Genomic DNA, 26,419 nt, shown 5'->3' on the forward strand with positions numbered 1-26,419 from the left:
CTTTCCCAATTAGGAGTCAGCGGGCATACCCTTATTTAATGTCATCAAAAGTGATCTTCTCCGCTGAAAGCTCATTAGAAGACAGGGGGAGGGGGCAGTGATCAAATATGTGAGATGATCCACACCCCATAATGAAGGCATTTACTGGGCAGTGAAACTGTTGAGGGTTAAATGGGTAAACAGAAGTGATAACAAAAATAACAGTAGCCATACCCCATGAAGAATGCACTACTGACATGGGGCAATGACTGGAAGTAACATTTAAGGACTTTAACTGGTAATGAAACTTGTAAGGATTTCAGGGATGAACAGTATAACACCAAAGCCACTGCTACCTAGCTCAAAAGATTATTTGGGTCTTATTAGAACCAGAGCTGTCCTTGAAAAGAACAAGGGTGATTTGGCCATGGGATTCAGCAACCCAGTGCAAACAGTGCCCACCAGAGAAGCTTACATGGTTGGTTGATGAATTAAAGAAAACTTGGGATACCCTAAAAAATTCAGTATTATACAGGTGAGGTTCTAGAGTTGTGGACAGTTCTGGTGGAAATATTTTAAGAATAAAAGGATCGTTCATAGCTATTACTCCTCCTTTAGTTCCAGCAGGCACATTTTGACTATAAGATTTCTTTCCATTTCTTTCCATGTCCTGGTTCAATTTCTGACAAACTCTGCTTGAACTGGTGTCACAAGTGATTTGTAGGCCGAAGTTAAAACTCTGACTTCAAGTCCATCTCACGAATCTTCCAAATAGAAGGTCCGTTTGCCTATCTCAATGAAGAAGTACTGATAAAAACAAATGCAGCATAACAAATATTCAAACCAATATTTCATATGAAGAGAACTGTCATGAATGTTAATTAAGGAGAGTGACTAAACCAGCATACTTTGGGAAGTTCCACTATATCCACACTGTATACTGATGGAAAAAGAAACGGAACAAGAAGAGAACCATCTGATGCAATCAGGCTGTTTCCTGTTGCATCAGTTTTCTCCAAGTCTTTTTTTTTTCCTTTTAATAACTAGGCTACTGTTGTATAACTCAGGTGCTTTACTGAAAATCTTTACGTAAAATGCACTTGGTTCAACAGACTGAGGACGTAGCACACCAACAGCATTAGTAGTGAGAGGACAGAATGGACAGACAAAAACTCAAAAGGTGAAATTTGACAATTTTAACAAAACAAATTACAACAATACAAATCCGTGCCATTTGGTCTGCAACATTTGACCATCCTTCTCCTTCTTTAGAGCCCTTCTATCCTACAAATCATTGTAAAAGACTACATTAGGACCCTTCTACTCTACCCATCGTAATAAAGTCATCATTCCAGGTGCAAACATCTCTTACGTATGAATTTCACCACTGTTGTAATTACATTACTGACACACATACCTGAATGTTAATGTCTGTCCACATAACCAGGTAGCTGCATTTGAATAAAGCACTCCACTGGCTGGTGAGTCATTTCTGAGTGCTATGTTTCTTCGACTGCTTAAGCTGTACCCATCAACGCCAGGAAGCCACTCTTTAAAAATAAACACATACATACAATTTGAACAAATGCAAGAGTTTATTAAAAAAAAGGCAAACTCATCCACTCCAAGACAGCTGCAGCTAAAACGCTGTAGTTAATATTTAAATATATACCTGCTAAAACTAGCTATCCAAATGTGATGTGATGGTTACAAAAACATGGAGTCTGTGACATAGCCATATCAGCAGAAAACATGTTAGTGATAAAAGCTGATGACTGTATGTTCAAAGATGCTTTCGGAAATGTGTTCTAAATAGGGATTTTTTAAGTATCTCCAAAACAGTAACAATATTTATTTTATTTACTTATATTTATTTGACATTTGTTAACCGGGTTGGTCCAGCTGAGTCATATGACCCTTTTTCAGTGGAGACCCGAGGAGAAAAGCTCCAGTATAAAGAAAAATTATAACTGATTACAAAAAAGTAGTAGGATTACAAAAGCAGATGTTGTCATACAAATTATATATATAATATCAAAAAAACAGATAGGGTACATATATTGCATAGACAATACAATACAATAGAAATGGTCAAGTCCATCTCAGGAATCTTCCAAATAGGTCAGTTCATCTCGATGAAGCACTGATAAAAACATGGTCCCGATGAAGAAGTACTGATAAAAACATGGTCAATAAAACAAAACAAAAATAAAAACAGATCAGGGTGTTAATAAAAGTACAGTTGTGTTCTAATTGATGTTGCAGTAGCTGAAGCTATCTGGGTTATATCCTTTTAAGGATATGACCAATTGTCCAGCTTATCAAGGCTAAATGGTGCATTTCACATGCTTTAACTGCCAGGTGTTTCAGCAGAGCTCCATATAAAAAGCAGCTAGGGAATGAAAAGTTTCAGAGATTTCTTACCCCAAGAAGGGAGGCAACAGCCCTAAAAGAAAAAATGCTAAGAAACATAAAATAAGAGAAACTATACACAGAAGTACAAACACAGAAAAAAAGGGTGGGGGCTGAAGGGAGGGAACAACTAATTCAATAGTGATCTATTAGAACAGCTACTGCTACTGTAATCTTGTTTACAGAACTGTACCATGTTCAACATGACATCACTGTTGCAGTAGTCTAAGCTATTAAGATAGAGTACCATAGCTTGGAAACCAAAAAGGATGAGGAAGAAAATTAATAATCCACAAGCCCTTGGAGAACGGTCTTAGCAAAGCATGTTCTGGACCTTGAAAAGGAATCCAGTTTATAGCATTTTGAATAGTATGTACAGAATGCCAAGGTGCTGCCTCTAGAGTAATTTTAGAGTACACACCTTTCCAGTAAGCCACAGAAGAAGTCAAAGAACTGGTGGAACAGGGTCTAACCTGTTTGGAAATGGCTTGTTATGGTGGGGAAAAAATCATGAGGCAACCATCTAGAAATAGTTTGCTTTGACACCGGTTGCCCTTTACTCTTACCTTCATAGGAGACAAATAGTTGGTTTTCCTGAAGGACTGTATTTTTTCTAGGTAGTATCTGAGCTGCCTGTGGACATCCACAGTATGAAGAATTATTTCTCAATTGCTTTTGGGTTATGGACAAAAGAGATGGAAATGAATAGACTGGTTCAACGTAAATTCTTAACCCTCTTTAGGCATAATAGCAGGAAAGAAGGACTAGTTCTTAAAAGAAACCCTGCCCTTTAAGAAAATGAAGTAGGTTGACTCACCATAAGAGGTTGTAAGTCAGATGCAGTACTCTTCCAGTAGAAGTCAGACAATGAGTAAAACAGTCTCTTTCATGTTAAGAACCTTAATTTAGCCTGATGAGCTGGTTCAAATGGAAAAACAGTAAGCTTCTGAAGGAAAAAATTCTGATCCCAAGGAGCAGCCACCTGTTTTCCAGATGTCTGGATATTTAAAATCCATTTCAAAAAATGCCTGTCTTGGGATTAGGAAAAAGGGTGGATCCAAGGGCAGATAAGCAGAAATGGCCAACAAATGAATCTTGATGGAAGAACAAAAAAAAAAAGCCACAGAAAGTACAGTTTTGTACCTACCATAAATGTAGATGTCCGATAGGTATGCATCTGCAGTCATAACGTATGGGTTGTCCTGCCTCAGGCAGCCCTTTGGTCGGCCGGATTCCAAAGTCTGGGTCTGGCCTCAGCTGATGTCGCACTTTCCCCGACGTCATAGCTTCTGGGGTATAAAGGCATCAGCCGACGCCATTTTCCTCAGTGTTTCTTGCCCCAGATGCCAGGTGCCCTCTAGGAAGGCTAAATTTGGATAAATGTTGTAAAATTCCAAACAGTAGCAAACAATATATATATAAATACATATATACATACAAACAAATACACCATAATAGATTCCCCCAGCTAGCTGAAAGAGGGGTAAGCACCCTAGGAATACCACAGAGGGGAAGGAGGGTGGGTAATCCTGACTGCAGATGCATACCTATCGGACATCTACATTTATGGTAGGTACAAAACTGTACTATGTCCTTCAAGGATGCATCTGCAGTCATAACATATGGGTAGAATACCATAGCCAAACTGGGGGAGGAGGCACTAAGATAAGGATGGTCCCCTGTAAAACTGCAGTTGCAAAACCTGCTCGGGATCTGGAGTATAAAGGTAGATTGTAATGCTTGGCAAATGTATGCATGGAGCTCCAAGTAGCAGCTTCTAAAATGTCCTTGGTAGCCACCCCTCGTAGGAAAGCTGTAGTGGTGGCTGTGGCTCTTGTGGAGTGAGGCCTGATATTTTCAGGAGCTGTCTTTCCATGAAAAGAGTAGCAAAAGCGAATGCAATTTCCTATCCATTTTGAAATTGTCTGTTTTGAAATTGCTTTTCCTTGCACTCCAGTTGCATATGCTACAAAAAGTTGGTCAGTTTTTCTGTTGGTTTTAGTTCTGTCCAGATAGTAGCATAGTTGTCTGTGTACATCCAAGGTGTGCAATAGCTTTTCCCCCTTGTTCTGTGGGTCAGGGAAGAACGTAGGCAAATGAATAGCTTGGTTCAAGGATACCCTGGATACCACCTTTGGCATGAAAGTAGGATTGGTTCTCAGAGACGCTCTATCCTGGTGAAAAATAAGGAAAGGCTGCACTGCCATTAGTGCTTGTAACTCGGATACTCTTCTTGCTGAAGTGATTGCCAGAAGGAAAGCAGTTTTCCAAGATAAGAACTGTAAGTCTGCTGATGCTGCTGGTTCAAAAGGGGGTAGTGTTAATTTTTCCAGCACAAAATTGAGATCCCATGCAGGCAGAGGGGGTCTCCTTGGAGATTTTACATTTTTGATCCCTCTTAAAAATTGTCTGAGGAGAGGGTGAGAGAAGATAGGAGGATCCATGTTGTACTCTGCTGAAATTGCTGAAGCATGACTCTTAATGGAAGAATAGGACAGGCCATTGTGAAACAGTTCTGCTAAGTATTCAAGGATGTGTGCTAGGTTTGCCAGTGTGACATCTGTACCCTTTGATGTGCTCCAAATGAGGAATCTCTTCCATTTAGCTGAGTATGTCTTCCTTGTGGAGGGTCTGCGAGCCTCCAGGATAATGCCCTTGACCCTCTGAGATAAGACAGTTTGGTTTTGTTTTAAACAATTTTCCAGGCAGTTAGCTGCAGTGTTTTCAAGTTTGGATGCAAGGTCTTGAAGTTGTTCTGCGTTAGAAGAAGAGGCCATAGGGGTAGAGGCCATGAGTTCGCCCGAGACATACTTCTCAGTAGCGGATACCAGTGCTGCCTTGGCCAGTCTGGAGCTATTAGTATCACCTTTGGTTGTTCCTCCCTGATCTTCAGTAGAACTTTGTACATCAATGGGAGAGGTGGGAATGCATACACTGTTAGGGCATTCCAGCTGAAAGAAAGAGAGTCCACCCGCCAGGCTTGTGGGTGGTATACCCTTGAGCAGAATTTCTTCAGTTGGTGGTTGAGTGGGGAGGCGAACAGGTCTATCTCTGGCATTCCCCATTTGCTTGTTATGAGTTTGAAGATGTCTGGATGCAGCATCCATTCGTGAGCATCCGTGGTAGTTCTGCTTAAGCTGTCTGCTAGTGAATTCTCTTTTCCTGGTATGAAGTTGGCCTGCAGCTGGATGTTGAGATTCAGGCCTAGGTTCCACAGATCCATTGCCATCCGGCATAGAGGGTAGGAATGCGTGCCTCCCTGTTTGTTTATGTACCACATGACTGTGGTATTGTCTGTCCTTATCAGCAGATATCCTTGCTGGAGGAATGATTTGAATGCCTCGATTGCATACTTCACTGCCAGCATCTCCTTTAGGTTTATGTGCAAGTTCAGCTGGTCTTGAGACCATAGGCCTTGGATACACTTGTCCTCCATGTGTGCTCCCCATCCTAGGTCTGAGGCGTCCATGGTGATGGTTTGCCTTGGTTGTGGTTTGTTGAAAGGCAACCCTCTGTTGGACTGGCAGGCCTGAGCCCACCATAGGAATTCCTTTTTCAGGCATGGAATGATTGGTATCATGGTTTCTAGACTGTGCCTGTGTTGAGACCATACATTCCTTAGGTACCATTGTAATTTCCTCATATGTAGCCTGGCATGCGGGATCAAGATTATGCAGGATGCCATGTAACCCAGAGCCTGCAGGACTTTCCTTGCAGTAAGCTGAGCTTGTCTTATCAAAGCCATGAAGTAGACTGGGAGTTGCTTTTGTTTTTCTTCTGTGAGAAAAGCCATCTGAGTTATTGTGTCCAGATCCACACCCAAAAATGTTATCCTTTGGGATGGCACTAGTCTTGACTTCTGTATGTTGACTGTGTATATCAAGGCCTGTAACAGGTGTATGACATAGGCCAAATCCTTTATTAGTTTTGTCTTGTTGTCCGCTTGTATTAGGCAGTCGTCCAGGTATGGGTAGATTTGAATTCCCTGAAGCCTGCAATGTGCAATTACTGATGCCAGGCATTTCGTGAATACTCTGGGTGCAGTAGATAAGCCAAAGGGCAATGCTGAGAATTGATAATGCTCTGATCCTGCAAGAAATCTGAGGTGTCTTCTGCAATCTGGTTGTATAGGGACGTGCAGGTATGCCTCCTTGAGATCTAGAGTCACCAGCCAAGACTCCTTGCCCAACATGGGAAGAAGTTGCTGTAGGGTCAGCATTTTGAATTTTGGCACAATGAGATATGTGTTTAGTGCGGACAAGTCGAGAATAGGCCTCCATTGGTTTTCTGGAGTAAAATCCTTGGCCTTGTTCCATAGATGGTACCCTTTCTATCGCTTTCATCTGAAGCAAATTGTTGATTTGTCTTAAAGCCTCTAGCTTCTGGTTTGGTGGCAGGTTTGGCATTCCGCTCCTTCTTGGTAAAGTGTGGAAGTGAAACCTGTATCCTTTGTCTATTGTTTGCAATGTCCATGTGTCTTTTGTAACGCAATGCCAGTTTTTTGAGAATAAAGCCAGCTTTCCGCCCAAGGGTGCTTCCAGTTGTTCCCTGGTAGGCGGAATCAGAGTCAAGTCATTGTGTCTGTCCTGTGGAAGTGGTTGTAGTTGCACTTGTGGCACTACTCCTCTGGTTGGCAGGCTGCCACTGACGACCCCTGTAGGCAGCCTTTGATTGACCTCTGCCTCTTGGGCATCTATTCCTGCCCCTCTGTGCTCTGGAGGTGTCTGGAAAGGACCAATTCTTTGAAGGCCAGTTTCTGCTGAACCTCGGAGGTTGAACCTGCAGAAAATCCTTTACTGTTTGCACAGATTTTGCTTTTTCTTCCACTTTCTTTAGAATCTCCTGTGCAGGGGAGCCAAATAAACTTTGTTTCTCCATTGGAGCATCTAGGAGTTTAGCCTTGACATGGTCTGGCAAGGATTGTTCTTTTAGCCAGGCATGCCTTCGAATTACTGCCCCAGTCATAGCTGATCTAAATGAAGCCTCCAGTGCATCATAGCCACATTTTAAGAAATGATTACTGACCTGCTGAGAGTTGTGTACCAAGTCCTGAAGGGACTTACGGTCTAAAGGTTCAGGAGAAGAAAGCTTTTTATTCAGCTGATCTAACAAATATTCCTGGTACTGTATCATATGGAATTGACAGTTTAATGCCCTGGCAGAAAGAGTAGCAGATGTATAAACCTTTTTTCCCCATCTCTCTAATGCTCTTGACTCTCTTTCAGAGGGAAGGGGATTTTTGGCAGTGGTAGCTGCAACACCTTTCAGGCCCTGAGAAATAGTTTCTGGGTCTGCAGCATGGGCTTTATACAAGTGGAAGTGAGAATCCGGGACCCTGTAATATCTGTCAGGTTTGGCAGGGGCCGGTGGAAGAGAGTTAGGGGCAGAACTGACATCATTATATGCATCACCAACTACAGTAAGCACAGGTGGTATGGCTAAAGGCCTATGCTGGGGCAAATGTAAAAATGTCCTTAGTCTTTTTCTAGAATCAGAGAAATCCTGACCCTGCCATTGAAAGTGTTCCCTCATTGAGTGCAAAGTCTCCCCAAAGGAAAATTCTTCTGGAGGGGAGGCAGAAGGAATGGAGTCTTCTGCATCTGAATCCTCATAAGGCGAATATGCCCCTTCCTGATGGTCTGATAAATCTGATCCATCCGAGGAGTATCAGAGCAGAGAGGTTCAGGGGGTTCAGTCCTAGGCCTTTTGTCAGGAGGCGGGTGGGAGGCCCTGTCTGGGTGAGGTTGGGAACCCCTAATCAAAGAAATAAGGTCCTCAGCAAGGCTGAGAATCTGTGAACTTGAGGAAGGTCTCTGAGAAGTAGATTTTGCAGGTAAAGCTTTTGAAATTTTAGCTGCTTTAGCCCTGGAGAAGGCCTTAATAGACATAGAAGCAGGGGGCCTAGCTGCCCCACGTGCAGGAGTAGAAATGTCCAATGGGATGGTGTCGGACAATTCTTGTGCGCTTGCTTCTTCGGTAGGGATTTCTGAAGTCGACTCAGCCGGGGCCTCTCTGGCCTCGGTTGTCGGAGGTATGATTTCGGCAGAAGCAAGAACCGAGGACTCAGTTTCAGCCGAAACCGAGACACTCGCGGTAGGCCTAACTGTGGTTTCAGCCGAAACCGCGGGCCGCGAGTGTCGGTCCTTTTCCTTGCGTTTTTTGGCTAAATGTGTAGTCGGAGTCTCCGATGGCATTTTATATGCAAAAGCGGATCCAAAAAACTCTTCTGCAAACTCCGGCCGACGTCTAAGAGTCCGTCGGTTGAAGGAGGCACAGGCTAAACAAGCTGATACGTCGTGGTCTGGGCCTAAGCAAGGAAGGCAGTAAGAATGGAAATCCTTATGAGGTATTTGTTTCCCACAAGTTAAACAATTATTTACTTTGTCTGACATCGGCTGAGGCAAGAAAGAGTCCCCAACGGGGTACTTAGCTTTTTTAGAAGTTTTCGGTAGCTGAATACTCTGGATCTGACCGACCGGCACTTGCGAACAGCTTCTGCTTCGGGCACAGCGCGGCAAGAAAGACTGAGGAAAATGGTGTCGGCTGATGCCTTTATACCCCAGAAGCTATGACGTCGGGGAAAGTGCGACATCAGCCGAGGCCAGACCCAGACTTTGGAATCCGGCCGACCGAAGGGCTGCCTGAGGCAGGACAACCCATACGTTATGACTGCAGATGCATCCTTGAAGGACATCAACAACCCACACAAATAACCAAGAAACCAGAGACAGATAGGCATTAAGTGTCCCAGTCCTTAGAGTGGCCCCAACTATTTAAACTTCTCCACTTAGACATGTATCATTCTCTAGTATTTTTTAACCAATCTTCAGTATCTGCTGCACATCCTCAAAAAACAGTGCCTAAAGGATATCAAAGTTACCATCTAAGCAGTCAACTTCAGAGATTTCAGGTTGGGGTGTATCAAACCCACATCTTGTGTGAATAAATCCAGTCCATGGAGAAGCCTGTGGTAATTGCCAGGTGCCAGTTTTAAAAGAAGGGAGAAAGAATAGTCGTAGAAGACCAGAAGGTCTAAACCTCAAGATGCACGCACTCGAGGCTCTCCTCAGTATGGAGAAAATCGGTCTGTGCGGTAACAGAAACCTGGTTCAAGGCTCCTGAGAGCACCCCAGCACTGCCAAGTTATAACTCATACCATGCGTTTCAGCCCCAAAACTTGGACCGAAGCACAAAAGGAGGGGGAGTATCTATATTCATCAAAGATACCACACCTCCAGGTTAGTGGCACTGCACGAAGCATCGGAAACCATCCATGTGCAACTAACAGCGGGCAAAACTGCCTTTCAGTTTGTACCCTGCTACAGAACACCCTCTCTATTACAGGAACCCCACTTGGCATTCGTGAGAACACTGGAGAATATGAAGGTCTCTCCAAACACTATGTTATTGGATGACTTCAACTACCCAAACATTGACTGGGAAAACTACTCAAGCCCAAACACCCTCGCCCAATGGTTCCTTGAATTTATAAACTCTAATGCAATGGAACAACTGGTCACCACTCCCACAAGAGGGAACAACATATTGGACCTGGTCATCACCAACATGGGGACTCTATGTTCCACACCAGAGGTAAACCCCTCATTGGTAAGATCAGACCATAAACAAATTTTCCTGGACATCCATATCCCGTCCCCACCCCAGCCAAGGAAATCACTGTAAAGAATTTCTCAAAAGCCAACTTTGCACTTCTCAAGACTGAGGTGGAATCCTTCAAAGCCCCTGGGCCACAGGATAATACAGCCCAATCTGCAGAATCCTTTACAAATGCATTCTATGAGCACCTGCAGGAATGCATGGATCGTGCTATCCCAAATAAAACCAAGACTCACTCCTCCAAAAACAGGAGACCGGTCTGGTGGACCCCGGCCATAAATAAGCTATACAACAGAAGGAGGAAGCTACTACATGACAGAGCAAAATCCCAAAAAGTGAAGGCATCTCTGATCAGTATTAGCAAGAAACTTCGATCCCTCATAAAATCATCAAAGGCCAGTTTCGAAAGAAAAATTGCCCTAGACACTAAAGATAATCACAAGGCCTTCTTTAATTACGTCAGGAACATGGGCGGAAACTCCCAGATATGCTCTGAATTGTTGCATAACAGTACAAAATATATCAAACCTACAGACATAGCCAACATCCTGGCAGACAGATTCAGCGCAAACTCCCCCCCCCTTCCCCCCCAAAGGAGCAAATGCCTATCCCAACTGAATGTAACCTCCCTGACATCACAGATTCACAGGTGAAAGCTGCCCTCTCCAAAGCAAAAAACACAGCATCTATGGGACCGGACGGTGACCCAGGCTGTGTCTTACATGAGCTCCAAGAAGAACTGAACCCTCACATTAAGTCACTGTTCAAACTTAGCCTTACTACAGGATATGTACCCAAAGAATGGCATACAGCTACAGTGGTCCCACTCCACAAAGGTGGTGCCACAACGGACCCCGGAAACTATCGCCCCATAAGCCTGACTAGTCTGGTCTGTAAAGCTATGGAGCGTATTATCATGGAACTCATAAACAAAGACATTGGGAGCCCCCAGACACTGGACCCTACCCAATTTGGCTTTGTTAAGGACAGATATCTTGCCTCTTAAACCTAGTTGATTTCTTTAAAACAGTTACCAAAGCCATATATGAGGGCAAGGTAGTCCACACAGCCTACATGGACCTCGCAAAAGCCTTTGACACAATACCCCCCTCGGGCATCATAAATAAGCTTACCAGCTTAAATATCAACCCCTATATCACAAGATGGGTTGCAAACTGGCTCAGAGATAGAACCCACATGGTCAGAATCGCAGGTGCCATGTCCGAATCCAAACCAGTTACAAGTGGCGTCCCACAGGGCTCAGTTCTGGGACCTCTCTTGTTCGGTATATACTTCTCTGAGGTTCAGGCTAACATGGGGGGATTATGGCTGACAAAGTTCATAGATGACTGCAAACTGGGGACCATAATCGAATCGCCAGCTGACACAAACATCCTCCAAAAGGGTCTCTCAGAGACGGATGCTTGGTGCCAGAGCCACGGCCTCAAGCTAAATGCTAAAAAGTGCATAGTCATCCCCTTTGGGAAAAACAAGGTGCCCACAAATTACCACATAGGTGGTAATCCATTAAGTATGGAAGAAGTAATTAGAGATTTGGGGACCAATGTAGATAGTAATCTCTCCTTTGATAATCACTTTGCCAAAGTGGTTAGAAAGACCTTATATATAGCCCACCTTATCACGAAAGGGTTCGCACCTAGATCAAGAGAGGTCATTGTGCCCCTCTACTCGTCACTCATCAGGCCCATAATTGAATACAATGCCCCTTTTGGGATGTGCCTTACCTGACATCTGCAGCAACTGGAGGGACCCCAAAAGTACCTCACCAAGAGGATCATGGGCTACAAACAGATGTCCTATGCAGCTCGACTAAAGAAACTCCAGCTCTACTCAGATGCTTCCCGCCTACTCAGAGGCGATCTATGCCTGACGTACAAAGCCATGTCAAACCCAGAATTAATGGACATGCTCCACCTCAAAAAATCCAAGTCCCTTAGAGCTACATGCTCCAGGGACCTAAACCTCAGCACAAAAATAAATAGGACATGCTGGAGGGACAGATTCATTTCCCAGAGGCTCCCCTCACTCTGGAATAGAATCCCAATTCATGTTAGACATAGCCCCTCACTGACCCTCTTCAAGTGAAATCTGGACGCGTGGATGGGAAATCGCAAATTCACCCCTGGGATCTCTTCTGTGTTCCTGCTAGACAGAGGCACAGTAAACTAATCTTAAAAGGGTACCTTCTGTGACCTACTTTACAGAGGCACAGTAGGCTAATCTAATATGGAGGTGGAAGCCAAATACACTCTGGCTAGGCTTATAAATGCCCTAGGGCAGATAGCCTAGTATCTACCTATGAACCTATGAACCTATAAAATCTTACCATAATGATAGATGTCCTTCTCTTCTCTGTTGCAGTATTCATAAGATGAGGAAGTTCCCCGCTGTAGGCAACTCAAAGTCAGCCAATATACAAAACACTTCACTACTGTAGGGTGCGTGGTACATCGCACATAGGCTGCGATCAGACATAGGCCATAAAAGTGACACATGCATGTACCATCCTCAGAACTGATTGCCTGAGGAGGAATGCCAGCCTAAGGAAGTAGGGTAAGAATCATCCAAGAAGAAGCAAGGCCAGGGGGAAGGACGGACAGACAGGAATACTGCAACACAGAAGAGAAGGACATCTATCATTATGGTAAGATTTTATACAACTATTCTATTTCCTTCTATTCATCTGTTTCAGTATTCATAACATGAGGGAGAATACCAAAACTCAAAGTAAAGGAGAAGGGAGTAGCCAAGAAGCTTTCCAGGAAGGCCTGCAATATGGCTCTGGCAAACCCTGCTCTATATTTAGAAATTACATTTAATTTATAGTGTTTGGTGCAGATATGGATTGAAGTCCATGTAGCTGCTTCAAGAATTAAGTTAGTGTCCAATCCCTTGAAAAAGGACCCAGATGAGGCAACAGCCTTGCTGGAATGAGCCCTAACACGGGAATGGAGAGTCTAACCATGGTGAGAGGAAATAGTCTGCTTGGACGCAGCCCACCCCAGATCCTGGGGTGGTAAGAAACAAAAAGCAGATCTGACTTTCTAACAGCCTTGGTATTATCCAAATAACATCTAAATTGCCTGTGGATGTCTAAGGTATGAAGGACCCTCTCACTACAGTTCTGGGGAGAAGGGAAAAAGGTAGGTAAATGTATGGACTGATTTAGACATAGGTCATTGATTACCTTAGGCATAAATGATGGGTTTGTATGCAGGGAGACCCTGTCATCGTAGAAGACCAGAAGGCTGCAGATACCATAAGGGTCTGTAGCTCAGACACTCATCTGGCTGACGTTAAGGCTAGGACTAACACAGTTTTCCAGGAAAAGTGCTGAAGAGAAGCTGAAGAAGTTGGCTCAAAGGGTGGGAGAATCAGCTTTTCCAAAACAAAGTTTAGGTCCCAGGGAGGTGGAACAGGTTTCCTGGGAGGCCTAATGTGCAAGACACCTTTAAGAAACTGTTTTGCCTTAAATTTGACAGCTAAGGGCGGAGATAGAGGCAAACAGGGAGATATGGCTGACGTGAGCTTTTACTGAAGAGTAAGCCAAACCAGCGTTGAGCAATTCACACAAATAAGTCAAAACCAGGGAAATTTCCACTGGTACTGGATCATGCTTTTATTTCAGACACCAGTCTTCCATTTTGCAAAATAAGATTTTCTGGTATTTGGTTTTGTGGCATCCTGCAGGACTGTGAGCACGTCCTCAGAGAATAGGTACCTGAAAGGGATTAGTACCTTATCACCCACAGGATCAACTGAAGAGTTGACAAGTGGGGATGGATGATGGTTCCTTTGTCTTGTGTGAGGAGGTCCACTCTGTGAGGTAACCTACGGTGATTTCTCTTGGCTAAATATAGGAGAAGACCATGGAAGTCCCCTTGAAAACACACTATCCCAGGGCTCAGGCTTCCTTTCCTAAATATGTACTACATGTTCTCCCACCTACCTCAAGACAAACAAGAGTGGTTCTCCCTTGCCCATGGAGAGCAACCCTACAATCTGCAGAAGACATGTCTATCTCTCAGTCTTTAGTGGCTGCAGGTGCTACACCAGAGGGACTGGTAGAAGATGATCAGCGAACAAAGGAACCAAATCCAGGCACAGCAAAATCATCCCTTGAGAGCTGAGGCAACACTGAACCTGGCCTCATACCTAAAGGCTTCCTAACAACTTTCTACTTCTTCCTGACAACTGGAGAACGAAGAAACAAGGACACTGGTAACTGCTCCATAAGACCAGCTGCGAAGGAAGCCTCAATGATGGTTATTGGAGCCTATAAGAGTCAGTAAAATCAGTGCAAATCAGTGAGGTAAAAAACACCTCGACAGTCGCCAAAAGTACCAAGTCTTGCACCTAACACAAATTCTATACCAGAATAGTATAAAATGTTAAAAAACACATTTAAACATGGTTCCACAAACTTTCACACTAATACAATGCCTTGGAACAGAATGACAGTCTAAACAAAATAAATTTCCTAATTAAGCATTAGTTGCACAGAAAAAATGGTTTACTATCATATTTTCGAATGCAACTCCGTCCACTGCACTTTTGTCGAACACAGAAAATCGAAAATGGTAATGTCGAACTCCAAAAGCCAACCTAGGAATGGGTTTTAACATTGGTCGAGATAGGTGTTCACTGCTATTGCCAAACGACAAACCTCCCCTATCTCGACCCATGTTAAAACCCGTTCCTAGGTTGGCTTTTGGAGTTTGACATTACCGTTTTCGATTTTCTGTGTTTGACAAAAGTGCAGCTGACGGAGTTACATTCGAAAATATAATAGTAAACCGAAAAAACACTGTTTTTCTCAAAAAAAATAAAATAGTGGAAGGTCTTATCCAGAGGTTGACTTATCTGTTCAGCCTCAAAGGATCGCTAGTACTCAATCACAATCAAAGGTGGTCATACCAAGCCCAGATGTTGCTAAAGTTTTTCATACTGCTCTGAGTTAGGGCCTATAAAGACTAATGGAGAGTACAGGAGGTTGGGTTCCTCTTCTTCAAATGGGTGGAAGCCTGGCTGGCCAGAATAATCCAGAATATGACTGCAAGAGGTATAACCTCAACCACAATTAAGGTTACAGCATAGCCACAAAGTTTGTTTCAGTGATGGAAAAATCACAGAAGTGACTCACAGACTTCACAAACAAAAGGGTTGTGATTCAGAGTTGGACAGGGTCTGTCAATGTGCAGCAGTACCATAAAGAATGAAGTTTAGTCAAAAATGGACTGATTATCTGGTGGCAACAGTTACAAAATACTGAAGGAAAGAGTTCTCAATATGACCACCAGGAAGTGCCAACTATACAGAAAATGACTGTCGTCTTAGGACACAAAAATCCTTCCAAAATTGAATGCATGGAATGGGGGGGGGGGGTCAAACAGAAGCCAAAAATGTTAAGCATATGCATTAAACAAAGCAAGTCGTACAAGTGACACTGATTAACTTAAGCAAATACAGCAGGGCTGGGATCAGAAGGCCATGGAACTTCCCTGTAGAAGGATCACCGCAAATTTTGACTGAAGGCTGCCTTGGAGAGGGAGCAAGCTGGAAAGTGAGAGAATGATCTAACTGCTTCACATGCAGAAATGTATCTCTACAGTGAAGTTTTACTAGGTGTAATACAAACTCAAATTTAAATAAAAATACCAAGACTGCAGTTGCAATGAGAACAACAGTTGCAAACTTGGTAAAAGATTAGAAACAGCAAATTTAACACTTTTATTTATTCATGCTACTTGTCCCTAAGTGGTATTTGGGCATTATTATTATTATTATTACCTGCTGTAGGGTATGACATATTTCACATATAGTGTCCCTGCTAAGAATTTTCTTAATTAACACATATGAAATTGTTCTGTAACTACTTCACTTAAAGAACAACTGTGGCAGTATTGCATGTGTTTTTCCTTGACATTAGTATCTCAGTAGCATGATTTTATACACACACACATATATATATATATATATATATATATATGGGTCCCATTCACACACACACCAGATGACCGACAGGTACATATACTGGGCTAGGGGTGTGTAAGTGAGTTAGGGTTAGGGTGCAGGTAGGTGAGTGTTTGGGTCAGGGCTAGTGTGTATGATATATATATATATATATATATATATATATATATATATATATATATATATATATATATATACACACACACACACACACATATATATATATATATATATATATATATATATATACACATATACATACATAAACAGACAACAGTGGTGATTGCTATTGCAACTTTATGTTCTAATTTATGGCAGCCTCTCTGGTTTCACTATTGAGGCCAGCATAAACTGCAACAACTGCGCAGGAGAATAACTTGGCTTACCACAGTACTCCCTATCACTATTCTGAAGTACATATGTACATAGTGGTGATACATGATTGTGAAGCAATACATCATTCGAATTCTGTAAAACTAGGAGAAGCTGTACAGGTTACCTCATGACTGGTTAAGCCAAAGGTCAGGAGAAGTATGTACTCCCTACAGTACATGATATCAATCATACCTCTTTGTATAGGCCATTAATCCAGCTTTTTTAAGTATTGTAAAAACTTTTTATTTGTGGAAAAAAGAAAAAAATATAACTCATGCCATTCTGGAGATAAAAAAATTAATTTTCAGTGCAAAAGGAACATTTCTTACTCTGTAGACATTTACAGTTAGCCAGGAGATGAACAGTTTTCTATAATACTGTTTTTGCTGTACATTATATCTGCAGTTGGCCTACCTATTATTCCCTGCTCATGGAATCCTTTCTTGCTATCAAAAGATATGGCAAGAGAGAGGCAAAAGCTAAGGACAGCCTCTATCATTATGTGGTAAGCAAGGAGAGTTCTGATGCTGCTGACAGCTCCTTCCTTTTTGGCTGGCAGACACAGTGTACTGCCTGGTTATGCCAACCTGCTGTAAGTGCAACTTTCCAAACACCTATGATGTTTGGCTAGAGTGCTTGTTAGAATACAAGCTGAGTCTTCATCAAGCAGCAATTGTGATGAGTCTTGAGTTAACTCCCTCCCTTGAGATAAGTGGTCAGCTGTTTACTTCACCCCTCCTTGGCTGACTCCTCCAGTGCCAAAGTCATCTGTACCTTATTCAGGACTTCCTCCAGTCACAGATGCAAAATTCTGAGAGCAAAGTAGAATACTTCTTAAACTGAGTTTAAAAGAATTATAGATCATGAAAATGGTGGCAGAATAAGTACTGTTGACTTGATTAACAAAGTGACATGAAACTGCTGAAGCAAATGCTCAGCAAATTGCTGGAAGGTGTTCTGTGAAGGTAGTATGCTGCTAAAAGAAAAACACTTGAGAAAATGCTGTAGCAGTATGAAGCATGTGTTTAAGAGTACTGAAGAAAGAATGACTGAAGCTGGTAATGAATACTGTGTTGAGCTTCTAAGGTGGAAAAGTGGTTTACTGCATTTTAAATGTAGAATTAAAACCAAGCAACTAAAAAGTTTTGGGGTTACAAATTACTTGTGACTTGGGAAGAGTTGGGGAAATTCCCATTGAAAATGCAGAGGATGGGAAAATGCCGTGCCTAAAAGAAAACCTTGTTAGTAAATACAAAGTATGGAAAAGTTGTTTGCATACAAAAATTCAAGCAGTAACTGATTTAAAAGTGTTGGAAAAACTCCATGGTAGGAAAAAGACAGTGTTCCAAAAACAATGATGTAATGAAAACCGTTACACTGGTTTTTGGAAGAAAATCAAGTCTATCTATTTTGACAAGTGTGTATAGTTGAGTGTTATGAGGAAAAGTATTTCACTGGCTATGGCTCAATATTCAAGAGCTCTTTCCTTGTTCTTGCCTGGCTTGGAATACTTCTAACACTACCTAACATACAAAGCTGATATAATTATCTTTGTTGCACTTGCTATAACTGTTTCAGTGATATTTACTAATTATTTGCTTAGTGTTGCTAAGTTTGTGTGTTAAACTGGTTTCTGTTTCACTTGTGAACACTTGGTCTGGCTGGCTCCATTTGATTTACGTGGAAATTAGCTATTTGTGTCCTTATCTGATTTGCCTAAGGGTTAGTCTTTCATGCTACTACTATAAAAGATTTACAATTTGCAAGACTGTACTCAATATTCAAGAGCTCTTTCCTTGTTGCCTGGCTTGGAATACTTCTAACACCATCTGACATAAAAGTCTGACATAAGTATATTTTTTGCACTTGCTGTAACTGTTTCAGTGATATTTAATAATTATTTGCTTACTATTGCTAAGTTTGTGTGTTAAACTGGTTTCTGTTTCACTTGTAAACACTTACTCTGGCTGGCTCCATTTGATTTAGCTGGAAAACAGCTATTTGTGTCCTTATCTGATTTGCCTGAGGGTTAAGTCTTTCATCCTACTACTATAAAAGATTCATATATATGCAAGACTGTGCTCAATATTTAAAGAGCTCTTTCCCTGTTGCCTGGCTTGGAATACTACCATCTGACATATGAAGCTGATATATTTTTTGCACTTGCTATAACTGTTTCAGTGATATTTAATAATTATTTCCTTAGTGTTGCTAAGTTTGTGTAATAAACTGGTTTCTGTTTCACTTGTGAACATTTAGTATGATTGGCTCCATTTAATTTAGGTGGAAAATAGCTATCTGTGTCCTTCTCTGATTTGCCTGAGGGTTAGTCTTTCATCCTACTGCTATAAAAGATTCGCATAACTTGGTGGCTTTGGTTTTGCCTGCTTCTTCTTATAAATTTATTGGACACTTCTTCCAGTCTCTTTGCATCAGCTCTTTCTCATGAGTACAGTGAGACTATTTGGGAAAGCCCACCCCCTTAGTTCTGAACCTTGAAAAAAAAATGTTTACACTCTATTCAGCTGCTTTTATTGTGTTTTACTCTACTTAAACTACGTGTTTTCCTTCTTTAATACTTTATTTTGCTTTTGCTGCTGTGCTTAAAACTTCAATTGCATTTATACTGCTTCTTTTATTACTGCTTGTTAATAGCCTGATTACACTGAGAACACTGTTCTACCGAATTGTTGCTTTATACTGTTTTTTTTCCTGTTATGACTGTGATTTTAAGCACTTTAAATTTAAAATATCTCAGTACTTAGCATAGGCTAGATTCAGTCTTACGGAATCTAGACTGCCTTGTATCACTTGAGCACTAAAACCAGCTCTTCACTGAGATACTGAAAGATCTGAGGCATCCATTGCTTCCAACCAACTATAAGTGCCTGTTTCTGCTCTTATATTGCACTCTTAATTAGTATTTGCATTCTAATGTCTGTTTGATTTGAATTGTTAGAACTGTTTTTGGCCACATTTTACTGCATACTGTACTAGTTCGGCTGTAGCATAGCCCAGTTCCAGGCTTGCTGTGTCTGGGTCTGTTTTGTAACCTCGAAGCATCAAATTCAAGCCATCCTTGTTGGAGAAGGCCTTTCTGCACCCTTATGGAAGGAGAGTGTTCTCTGGGTCCCATCTAATCGAGGGTGATTGGACTTGAGCTCAGTGAGTGCATCCTTACTTGATAATTTAAGGTAAAAGTCTATTTCTGTCCTTATTTGCTAGTTTGAGTTAAAAAGGTTATTGCTTGTTTTATATAAGCCACACATCTGCGCTTCTTGAGTGTAGCACACCATCGTGCACAGTTGGATAGCAGTAGTTACTGTTGGTGGTTACAATAGCAAACATTTTGCTTGTTAAATCTTCCCTTAGCACTTTGCTTGTGTGTAGCGCACCATCGTGCATTGGTGCGTAGCGGTAGTTACCGTTGGTTGTTATAGTAGCAAATATTTTGCATGTTAAATCTTCCCTTAGCACTTTACTTGTGGTCTCCAGAAGTCTTTCGCAGCTCAGCTCTACTGTCAGGTAGAGCACTAAGCCTAGCCTGAGAGGTTCCAACACACCTCTCATTCACTAGCCATTCCTAAGTGCGACCTCTTTTCCTGACCATATAAATTTCCCAACATTATAGATGTACAATTTCCCACAGTTTATCCAGCTAGCTTGGTTGACATGGGCATCCTGTGACAGTGTGTTCATCAACAACCCTCTGCTCTTAGACAACACAAACTCAGCATGTGAGAGATGCAACTATATTAAGAACCTTGAATCCATGCTCTCTCACAAACCAGTCAGTACATAGGCATGCACACCTCACCTCCTACTCCACCCAAACCCACATCCCACATACCTACATATGAGGAGGTCCTCACTAGAAACTTTCCTAAACACCAGAGACCTCCTAAACACAAACACAAGCTTAATCAAAAAGTAAAATATAAGAATATGCAAACTCAGAATGAATCACTAAAGGCATAACTCCAAAAGGCTGAAAGCAGAGCTAAGAAATATACACAGACTTTCTGTTCACAATAATAAATAGTCCAGCCTAAAAAAACAGTAAAAGAAAACTGTAAATTTTACTGAAAGCAAACAGCTGGTATCGATCAATGAGGAACCTAAAAAGGCTACATAAAAAGAAAAACAGAGATGTAGTAACACTGGTCTGTGTGCATTTAATCAATATATCCATACACTGAAGCAAAAATGCCAAAAGAAGATTTTAATACTATGCTGCAGGAAGAAAGAAGAAACTGGAGTGCAAAAAAATGAACAGTATGATACTGTAAAATCTGATGGATGACAGTAACAAGGAATGCAGATACTTTAAGGAAGCAAATAATAAATATCTGTCAGCTGTTGCTTTTCATGTTGAGGTGAAGTAAAAAAGCTATACTGCTATAACAAAATAGTAAAAGCAATATAGTTCCCTGAAGTAGAAAGAAGACACTCACAGGAACCTGAAGTTGACAGAGGCAACTAATACAGAAAACAGCTGTGACACTCTGAGTGCGGAAGCTAAAGAAACCATTGTTAAGAAGTGTCTGATAATGAAAATATACCAGAAATATACTGTTTGATGAATCTGATACATTAGCATGACAGATCAATGAAAAAAAGGAATCTCTGTGGCTAGGGGTGCCTACGAGGCTATGTCTACCACGAGACTGGACATATATCCAGATGGCATCTGAAGTGGAGAGCTACATACCATAAAAAATAAACCAGTACCATGGAATTTGTAGACCAGCCAAGGTGGAATCTGGCTGGGACATAATGCTCATCCCAAAAGGTCTAATTTAAGGAGGGGCATCACTTAATACAGTGTGTGTGTGTGTGTGTGTGTGTGTGTGTGTCTATATATATATATATATATATATATATATATATATATATATATATATATATATATATATATATACACACTGTAGAATGCTGAATACTCATTTGTTCTACAGGTGTTCCATGTAGCTGGAAACAATGAATAGAGAAAGATGCTGACTACATGTTGAGATAGATTAGGTGACTTTGTACGTGTGCATGTACACACACACACACACACACACACACACACACACACACACACACACACACACACACACACACACACACAAACATTACTTACGTGTTAGTCAATGGAGAAATATGGGGATGGCCAGTGAATGATTTGCAAAGGAAATCACTGCTTGTGCAGTTTAACATTGTGCCACTGATGATTCCTAGGTTTGTGGGGGTGGAGTTTGCCTCCTTGTGGGGTGAAGGGGGTATGCTTCCAAAAAAATAAATGCAAATTGGTATATTTTAGTGAGTCTGTGGTTTAGGTTCTGGTGTTTGTATATGTTTGTTGGGATTTTGAGTGTTGGCAGTTTGGGTTATCAGGGATTCATGGATTATGTATGTAGGATGTTCTATTTTGCATTTTATAGACACACACACACGCACAATATATACATATACATATATATATATATATATATATATATATATATATATATATATATATATATATTTAGACATACGGTTACTGTGACTATGTAGAACCCAGAAATATTATCAACTGTACACTTAACAACTGGAGTAGTACTTCCTGGGGAGAGGTTACTGTAAGGAAGAAATAGAGCACTCCCTGTAGAAAGGAAGCACAGAAGGAGTCAGGTGACCTATATATTAGAAACAGCTTGCCTTGAGCTGAACATTAAGAGTGTTAGAACAGCAACACTTCAGATTACTACAGAGGGGTGAAAGGTGTCTCAACCAAGAGACAGGAAAGGAGAACAGTAACTGAAAAAGTCAGAAGGAGTGTTCTGGCATAAGGAAGGAAGCCTGCTGGTTCTTTAACCCTGGACAGGTGGGAGAAAGAGTATGTTGACTTAAAGAAACAAGCCTATTACAGAACTATTTCTACAGTGTACTAGTATGCTACTATCTCTAAGATGGAAAGACTGTTGGACTGTTATCCTATGCAATTTGTTAACTTCCTGTAAGTATTGTATTTCTCATTTGGAGATGTGTTGTGGCACAAATTGGAATTCTGAAGTAAACTGTGTGTCTTATTTTGGTTTACCCCCCACACCAAGTCTAAAAGTGGAAAATTTCTTCTTTTTGTTGTCTTTGTAAGAATAAGCCTGATAGATTGGATTCATTGATATCTACACTACTTGCACACCAAGTGTACACCATTCCAAGTGAATAGACAATACAAGCATAACTCCCTTCTTCCTCATTTTAGTTTTCCTATAGATTTTCTTGCAACCTTAAATACTGAGGGAGATTCATAAAGGTTACAATGAGCAGACTACATCTACACTTAGTCTAATCTTTCTGAGAGAATAGATAGCGCAAAAAATGCGATAGGGATGTTTTTGAATACAGATCATGTACACTTAAGTGTAGGTGTTCATGAATTCAGCCAATAACTTAACATTAACCAGAAGGACTAGCTCCAGAGACTGTTCTGTTGTTTATAACACCCTACCTGTTTTCACTACATGCACGTACATGCACACACACACACACACACACACACACACACACACACACACACACACATATATGAATATCTATAACACACACACACACATATATGAATATCTGTAACACACACACACACACACACACACACACACACACACACACACACACATATATATGAATATCTATAACACACACACACACACACACACACATACAGATAGATATAGATATATATGCACACATACACATACACACGCACACACAGATGTACGTATCTGTGTGTGTGTGTGTGTGTGTGTGTGTGTGTGAGAGAGAGAGAGATTTTTTTGCATTTCTTTGACAGCTATTCTCTCAACTTCATTTGGTTGACGGATCGGCTGATGGAAGATTCTGGTGCAAGATCCATATAACAGCAGGAAAGTGAAATATGTACTTCCCTGCTACACTGCAATATGTGATTTGGCATATATAAGTAGTATGGAGGGCAAGGAATTTATCCCCCTGCAAAGTCATGCATTATCTTCATTTGCATGTTCTAAGTTTGCGATTTGGAGCATGTATGTTGAACTATCATAATTTTCAGTTTCAATCATTTTATGTTGGTAATTGGTGCTGTGATTTACCTTCACTGACACTGACAAATTGATTACAGAGAGTATACCCAAAAGTGACTGGCACAATCTTTTATGCAAGAAGGAATGTCACCAGATTGTGACTTTAGATGCTTTTAATCACTCAGGCTTAAATGAGCATGTCTGATTACCCCATATGGACTTTCTCCTATCCATGTCTGATTACCTGTTCTGTTTGTGTATTTCGGCTTTTCCCGGTTAGGGGTCGCCACAGCAGAACTCCGGTCCACTAATGATTGGCAGTAGATTTTTACGTACTGGCTTGCCGGCCTAACGCACAACCTTCAACGAAGGAACGCCCACTTACGCATGTCGCCACACAGAAGATGCTCTAACTGAGAATCGAATGGGCAACGTCTAACTGTGAGGCGACAACGATACCGCAGCATCACCACCGCAATAGTCTGATTACTTGTTTATGGAATAAAATTAACATTTACTACTATGAATGTTTTTGTGAAGGGATCTTTATACTTGTTATTTTAATTTTAATTTTTTTGCACTTAGAGCACATAATGTATTTGTTTAATGGATTGTTGCCATGTTTTTGAAAATACATCAGCAACCGTGATTGAACTATTACTTACTTTTGTCTGGTCTGCAGAAGAAAAGGATTCACTTATGTTTTTCAAAGGACACTATTTCTTTAGGTGTGCCCTTTTTTGGAATACGTGGCTGCTTGTATTATCAATTTTGACCATATGGTGGCAGCAAAGGTAATTTCAGTGCTACTTTTTTGCTGGTCTTAAAAAGAAAAATGTTTTTACTTTTGTTTTTCAAAAAACACCATTTCTTCAGTTAGCTTCTCCTTTGGGATACATATCGGATTTCATAGGGTCATAGGTGTGTACTAGGCTAATGGAGCCTTTACAAGCCTTGCCCATAGGATTACCCTGGCATCGTGCCACCTGACATTAGTTCCCAGTGCCTCTGTCGAGTAGAGCCACTGGAGTGATCCCAGGGGTGAATTTTCTATTTCCCATCCACTCATCAAGATTTCTACTGAAGAGGGCCAGTGAGGTGCTCTGTTTGACATGTATGGGAAGTCTATTCCATAGCATGGGCAGTCTCTGGGTTATGAACCTGTCCCTCCAGCATGTTAGGTTATTGTGGTAATGAGGTTGAGGTCTCTGGAGCGTGTGGTGCAGAGGGATTGGGATTTTCTTTAGATGTAGCATTTCTAACAGAGCTGGGTCAGCCATGGCTTTGTAAGTCAAGCAGAGATCACCTCTAAGTAGGCAATATGAGACAGAGAATAGCTGGGATTTTTTTGAGTCTGTCCATATAGGACAACTGTTTAAGGCCCAGGATCATCTTTCTGAGGTACTTTTGCGGCCTCTCCAGTTGTTGCAGGTGTCTAATGAGGTACATGCCAAATGGGACATTGTACTCGATGACTGGCCTAAGGAGGGAAGAGTAGAGGGAGACAATGACCTCTTTCTTCCTGGATGCAAAACCCTTAGTAATGAGATGTGCCACATAGAAGAACTTTCTGACCACAATGGCAATGTGGTGGTCAAAAAAGAGGCTGTTGTCAACCTGTGTTCCCAGATCTCTTACAACGTCTTCTCTGTTCAGTGGACTACCATTGATGTGGTAATTCATGGGAACTGAGTTTTTCCCAAAGTGGATGATGACACATTTTTTGGCACTGAGCTTAAGGCCATGGTCCGGAGTCCCTTTGTGATGGCCTGGACTTCAGAGAAGTAGATACCAAACAGGACAGGACCCAGGACCCTGTAGGACTCCACTCGTGACTGGTCAGCAGTCTGACTTGGAGTCAGCTACTTTCACACTGTGGGTTTTATCTGTGAGCCAGTTTGCAACCCACCTAGTGATATAGGGGTTGATACCTAGCTTAGTGAGTTTTTCCATGATTCCTGAGTGGGGAATGGTATCAAAGGCCTTAGCCAGATCAAGGTAAGCTGTACGAACCACCTTGCCCTCATCCACAGCTCTGGTGACTGACTCAAAGAAGTCGAGCAGGCATGATCTACCCTTCACAAAACCAAACTGTGTGGGATCCAGAGTTTGGAGATTCCCTATATCCTTGTTTATTAGGTCCATGATGATGCATTCCACAGCTTTGAATATCAGACTTGTCAGGCTAATGGGGCAATAGTTCCCAGGGTCTGTAGTCGCTCCTCTTTGTAGAGAGGGATGACTGTAGCAGTGTGCCATTTGGTAGGGACAAAGCCTGAGGTAAAGCTGTGGTTGAACAGGGCACACAGGTCTGGTGCCCGTTCACTCTGTAGTTCATGTAGAACACAGCCGAGGATATTGTCAGGTCCCACAGAAGCTGTATTCTTGGCCTTGGACAGTGCTGTTTTAACCTGTGCAGCAGTAATACTGGATGCCTGGCAATCTATTGGTATTGTGACTGGTCCTTTGGGGGGAGAGAGGGGTAAAGTTGGCACTGAATCTGTCGGCCAGTATATTGGCAATATCTGTTGGCTCTGTATAGGAGGTACCATTGTGCAGTAACTCAGAGCAAATATGGGTATTGCCGTGGCGATTCTTTACATAACTATAGAAGGCCTTGTGGTTGTCTTTACTATCTACTGCAATTCTGTTTTCATAGCTAGCTTTAGAAGATTTGATGAGGGATCTCAACTTTTTGTTGAGGCTGATAAGGGAGTTTTTTCCAGTCTTGGGACTTCACCTTATTCCGTATCACTTTCTTCCTTCTGTTGTAGAGTTTGTTTATGGCAGGGGACCACCAGATTGGCTTTGTTTTTTTGGAGGACAGCGTCTTGTTTCTATTAGGTATAGCGAGATCCATGCATTTGTGTACGTGTTCATACAGTGCAATTGTGTACGATTCGGCAGTCATGCAACTATTCTTCATTTACATGGGCGCTGTGAAGTTAGCCACCTCTGTTTTAGGAGCCCAAAGTTAGCTTTGGGGAAGTTTTTCATGGTGGTTACCTTTGCGG

At 41.6% G+C, this 26,419-nt stretch overlaps 1 protein-coding gene across 1 annotated transcript in view; it reads right to left on the minus strand.

Moving 5' to 3' along the window:
• Positions 1-26,419, minus strand: part of CRLF3 (cytokine receptor like factor 3) — a 746,924-nt gene that overhangs the window by 104,946 nt on the left and 615,559 nt on the right. Inside the window, exon 7 of the mRNA XM_044068040.1 lies at positions 1,397-1,529. Coding sequence (XP_043923975.1) covers positions 1,397-1,529 — 133 coding nt within the window. The remainder of the gene's footprint in view (positions 1-1,396; positions 1,530-26,419) is intronic.

This window comes from Protopterus annectens, chromosome 4.part0, assembly GCF_019279795.1.
Source record: "Protopterus annectens isolate FY-2018-M chromosome 4.part0, PAN1.0, whole genome shotgun sequence".
Taxonomy (NCBI): domain Eukaryota; kingdom Metazoa; phylum Chordata; order Ceratodontiformes; family Protopteridae; genus Protopterus; species Protopterus annectens.